Source organism: Garra rufa, unplaced genomic scaffold (genome assembly GCF_049309525.1).
Source record: "Garra rufa unplaced genomic scaffold, GarRuf1.0 hap1_unplaced_266, whole genome shotgun sequence".
NCBI classification, from domain to species: domain Eukaryota; kingdom Metazoa; phylum Chordata; class Actinopteri; order Cypriniformes; family Cyprinidae; genus Garra; species Garra rufa.
The window spans coordinates 1-5,863 of record NW_027394538.1 but is presented as its reverse complement, the minus strand read 5'-3'; the positions used below and the strand labels follow the sequence as shown (position 1 = coordinate 5,863).

At 39.2% G+C, this 5,863-nt stretch overlaps 1 protein-coding gene across 1 annotated transcript; it reads right to left on the bottom strand.

Annotated features, from left to right (window-relative positions):
* Nucleotides 1-1,666: 1,666 nt before the first annotated feature.
* cyp1a (cytochrome P450, family 1, subfamily A) lies at nt 1,667-5,537 on the bottom strand. The gene is made up of 6 exons (XM_073832888.1): nt 4,648-5,537; nt 4,433-4,559; nt 4,266-4,355; nt 2,946-3,069; nt 2,730-2,816; nt 1,667-2,651 (listed from the first exon to the last, which is right to left on the bottom strand). Exons 1-6 carry the CDS (start codon nt 5,485-5,487, stop codon nt 2,339-2,341), a joined length of 1,581 nt encoding a protein of 526 aa, XP_073688989.1. The 5' UTR covers nt 5,488-5,537; the 3' UTR covers nt 1,667-2,338.
* Nucleotides 5,538-5,863: the final 326 nt, after the last annotated feature.

Below are 5,863 nucleotides of genomic sequence, written 5' to 3'. Positions count from 1 at the left end.
TGACGTCACGCCAGGTAAACGACACTTTAGTTTATTATTATTTATTTTTTAAATTTAGTTTATTGATTTATAAAGGAACAACATATATTGAATTTATTATATATTTAATTTAACCAAATAAAAAACTAGACAATATACAAAACACAACCAAAATTGTACACCTTTAACCTCAGGAAGAATTAAATACAAAAAATAAATTGACTAGATGTTCGGAAGGGTCTTAAAGCAGTATACGGGGTGAGAAACAGAACTGGTGGGCTTTTTTTAGTGGTAAAATAAATAAATAATATTAATCTAGCATTTTATGTCATGCAGACAATCAAACAAACTGGACACAGGACAGCTGTTATCTTTATAAACAAGATAGAACCGAGTGTCATCAGTATAAAAATGATAAGATAAGTTGTGTCTCTGAACAATATGATCCAGAGGAAACATAAATAATGCAAAAAGAAGAGGACCCGAAATAGAGCCCTGCAGAACACCATAAGAGAATTCAGTAAGTTCTCAGAAAAAGTTCAATGTTATATGAAAAGCAATAAAATTGTGAGGTTTTATCATTTTTAACACTAAATTTTAACACGTTAAAAAATGAATACGACCTCACATTGTCAATCACGTTTACACACTGCCTCCGAAACTTTCGTCCAGCAAAAAAAAGTTTGGATCAGGCTCATTTTTTGCATTTCGCATACGAATATAGAAAAAAAAAAAAAAAAAGAACAATGCATAACAAAATTTTATGCTCAGTGTGCAATGACGTTACAAATGGACAATTCCATGCTTTTTTAAATATGTGCAATGGTCATATTATTTTAGTTTGTTAGTTTGTTGGATAAAACCATGTCTGTTCATAATTCCATTGTTTTCTTTATAGTACATGTGCAGTGTTAGATAAATATAGTTGAGTTCAAAAGTGTCCGAATCTGCAAAATGTTAATTATTTGACCAAAATAAGAAGGATCATACAAAATGCATGCTATTGTTTATTTAATACTGACTTAAATAAGATGCTTTTCTGAACGCTGCATTAAGAGCCAGGGGGTGAAAACTTTTGAACAGAATGAAGATGTGTGCATTTTTCCTTCACAGTTACATGTTTCCTAGAAGACAAAATAAGTTAAATGTACCCTGATCTTCAAATTTCAAAAATGTTCACCCCCAGCTTTTAATGCATGGTTTTTCCTTCTGGAGCATCTTGAACCTTCTGTAATAGTTGGATATGAGTCCCTCAGTTGTGAATCTCAAAGATGGATCTCAAAATCAAACAGTCATGCTTGAAAAGGGTTCAAATACACACAAATGCTGGAAAACCGAAGATTTTGTGGGAGCTGCAGGATTTTTCTGAAGAGCAGCAAACAGTTTAACTGTTCAGGACAAACAAGGGGATGTAAACCTTTGAACAGAGTTGTTTTTATAAATTCATCTATTATTTTCTCTTGTGAACTATGTAAACATCTTTTATATGAATTTTTTTATTTAGGTCAGTACTAAATAAACAATAACATGCATTTTGTACTGTATGACCCCTTTATTTTGTTAAAAAAATTAACATTTTGCAGTAGCTAAATATGTCCGCAGTACATTTATAAATCAATCAGTGATTCTGTAACTCTATATTTTTAATTATGTGTGTATGATCTTTAAATAGAGACAGACAGACAAATTCACATTGAAAGTTTTATTATTCATATATTCATTAAATTTCATTAAATTCCTTCATTATACAAAACACTAAGCGAAAACAATATTCAAGGAAGAAAATGTGATCTATCGAATGTTTAGAAGCTTGTTGATAAATACAAAAACATAGATGTAAATCTTTAACAGTCTGTACAAATGTAAGGTAAAAGTGGCTGTATGTTTACAAGAGGATCACATTTTGGGATCGTAATCGAACAAAAAATAGCTTCAGTGTACGTCGTCTAGCAGATCTGAACTGAAGGAATCTGCTTTAAGCTTATGACAAAAGAAGGCATTCATTTGATAGACTGGCACAAAAGCAGCATAAGGCGCATGAGCTGCGACAGGCACTCAGAGTTATCTGTGCACTATATTTGGAAGCACAAATATGTTATCAGCATTCGACTTTTGAAAGGATGAACCCATGCAAAAGTGCATGTGCCTGCGAAAACACAGATGCATGTACACGATAAAAATGATCTCTGGGTTATCCAGCATGGTTCAAATAACTCCACCGGATGCTTTGACCTACATCACAGACAAACATCTTTTAAATATTTGGCATTGCGAGTCGATGGCGAAGTTTGCGCCAAACCAGAATCTCAAGAGATGCTTTACAGATCTCAACCCAAACTCTAATGAACTTTTGTTTGGATCACGCCGCGGTGCCGGGGAATTCGAAGCCGGGTTGTGGCGTGACACGCAGCAGACATCGCTTGTGCTTCATGGTCAGGCCATACTCTGGTGTCATATCCAGCATTTCCCCTGGTATCCCGCTGAACTTTAACCTCTGGAGAAGGATGGCCAGGAACAGGAAGACCTCGGCACGTCCGATGAACTCCCCGATACAGCGGCGCTTCCCGAGTCCGAAAACTAGCACCTTTTCTCCTTCCAACTTATTCAGATCCGTACCATCCGCATTCAGGAACCGGTCGGGGTTGAAGCTTGACGGATCCTTCCACAGCTCTCTGCGAGAAGAAACAGACGGTTCAGCTTCGTTTAAAAGAGCATTGCATCATTTACCGTCCACATTATGAGAAACTTACGGGTCATGGTTGACTTGCCATTGGTTTACAAACACACAGGTGTCTTTGGGAATGAAATATCCATTGAGCGACGTGTCTTTAGACGTACTGAAAGACAAAAACACAAGCGGTCATCGGCACGGCCGAATTTGGTAAACACCGCAAAACATTGTTTATAGGAGTCCATCTTTGCTACATGTGGTTTTATTTTATGCAAGGATGCTGTTCTCAACTCACCAGTGAGGAATGGTGAATGGAAGGAAGGATGAATGACGGAAGATCTCCAGAATGAAGGCCTCAAGCAATGGCAAGTTGTTTCTGTCCGACAAACATGGCGTACGCTCCATTCCGACCTTTTCTCCTAGAAAAATGTGAACAACGTTTGTCAGATTGGAAGATTTTAAAGCCAGCTGCAATGGCATAAATCTACAGGCTCTGTACTGGCATCAATGGTTTCATGAAGAACCGAGAAATAAAGGATACTTTCATGGATGTTAAAGTTTCTTTGTGGAACCATCATTAACAGAAAATGCCTTACAAAGGCTCTTTAGATCATTGAAATGTTCTTCAGATTAAGAGCTGAAAGGCTCTTTGGAGAATCTATAACAACCATGCACTCAAAAATAAAGTGCACAAAATAACCTTTTTTTTTTTTTTTTTAAATCAGAAAGGTTCTATTGATGTTAAAGGTTGTTTATGAAACCCTCAAACCAAAAAACGCCTTACAAGGACTCTTTAGATCATTAAAATGTTCTTTAAACTAAGGAAATGTGGTTTAACAACCATGCTGTCAAAAATAAGGGATACTTCATGGATGTTAAAGGTTCTTCGTGGAACCATCAATGCCAAAAAAAGCCTTACAATGGCTCTTTAGATCATTGAAATGTTCTTCAGATTAAGAAAATGTTGTTCTTTTAAGGGCTGAGAGCTGAAAGGCTCTTTGGAGAATCTATAACAACCATGCACTCAAAAATAAAGTGTACAAAGGAACCTTTTTTTTTTTTATCAGAAAGGTTCTATTGATGTTAAAGGTTCTTTATGAAACCTGCAAACCAAAAAGCTTTACAAAGGCTCTTTAGATCATTGAAATGTTCTTCAAACTAAGAAAATGTGGTTCTTTTAAGGGCTGAGAGCTGAAAGGCTCTTTGGAGAATCTATAACAACCATGTTCTCAAAAATATTGTTCAAATGATCCTTTTTTCATCAGAAAGGTTCTATGGATGTTAAAGGCTCTTCATGAAATCATTGAAGCCAAAAAAGCCTTACAAGGGCTCTTTAGATCATTAAAATGTTCTTCAAACTAAGAAAATATGTTTTTTTAAGGGCTGAGAGCTGAAAGGTTCTTTGTAGAACTTTTAACAACCATGCACTCAAAAATAAAAGATACAAAAGAACCATATTTTGCATAAGACTGGTTCTATGGATGTGAAAGGTTCTTCATAAAACCATCAAAATCCTAACAAGCTACTTTTCTTCAAACTAAGAGAATGTGGTTCTTTTAAGGGCTGAGAACTGAAAGGCTTGGTTTTTTCTTTTTCTTTTGAGAGTGATACTCACTCAGCTCTCTCTGCAGTCGTTCCTGGATCTCAGGGTAGGCCACCAGATAGACGACAGCCCAAGAAAGAGCCGTACTGATAGTGTCGAAACCTGTTAATGAGCACAGACACACTTTAATATCAAGCAGAGATTGGAGACAGAAAATGATTTAGTTTCCAAGTGCTCACCAGCTCCGAAGAGGTCATTGACAATTGCGACAATCTTATCATCTGACACTTGGAGGTTTGAGTTCTCGTCCAGTTTCCGGTCTTCGCAGAGGTTAATGAGCGAATCGGTGATGTCTCGGATGTTATCCTGAGAATAAATATCACAATTAATGAGCTATACACTGTAGAGTGCAAAAAAAGAGACCAATCTGATAGACACATCTGAGAGCTCCTACCTTGTCGAAAGTGTCGTAATGATCCTTGACGAGCTTCTTCATCAGCTTGTTGAAGCGATCGTTGATGGACAGGAACTTCTTCATCGTCGTGCTAGGCAGGATACGCAGGAAAGGGATGAAATCTGCAGGATTGCCGCTTCCCACGATCTTCCCGAACTCGTCGCTCATGTTCACCAATCTCACCAGCTCATTATCGTCGTGGCTGTAGCGCCGGCCGAAACATATCCCGCAGATAACGTTGGCCACGGACACCACGATGTGGCGGAAAGGATCGAAGCTCCCGTCGGCCTTCATGACGCTGTGAAGCCTTTCGATCAGATACAGACCTTCCTTGCTGATGTGCTCCTCAAGGGCGCATGAATACTCTGAGCTTTTGCCTTGCACCGTGGAAAAGGTTCGCAGGGCGCTGAGGGCCAGCTTGCGACGGGCGCGCCAGACGCCCACCTTATCCGTGCTGAAGGCCAGGCTCTTGCCGTTGTTGATGAACTTGGAGCTGTGCAGATCCGGACGCCCGGCGAACTCGTCGCCCTGCTTGAGGAGGGCCTGACGGATCACGTCGTTTCCGCTGAGCACCACTACGGGACGCATGCCGATCTGGACCTGGAAGACGGGGCCGTAGCACTTGCTCATGGCGGTTAAGCTCAGATGTGGGTTGCTTCCCACTTCCAAAACATTTCCGATGATGGGAAGAGGCTTCGGTCCTGGTAGCTTCTGGAGCCCTTCTGGGATCTTAGTATGCATGAGGCGCATGAGCAGATATACCACACAAATCGTGATGATGGCCACAAGGCTCTCAGACACAGATATCGCGCCCAGCAGGGGAAGAATTAGAAGAGGCATGGTTATCTTCCTTTGTATTGTTTTCCTCTTGCAGACAATGAACAGGTTACCTGCTCAAAACAAAAGAGAGATCAATGAGACTGACTGTGAACCGTGGAGAGAGAGAGAGAAAGCGTAGTAACAAGTCTTGCGTGAAGGTGTGTCTTTTTGCAACCTGTTTTTTGGTAATGTTGCATTGCATGTGCATGCATGAGTTTTTTAGTGCATGCATGTAACTGACTGTTTTTTTTTTGTTTTATTGATAGACCACAGGTGGAGTGATTTGTGTCAAGGTCAGAGCGCATATCGGAGACAAACACACCTTCATTCAAGTGTGGAAAAATACACTCATACATGCAGTTCAACTTAAAACGTCATATATTGATCACATAATAAT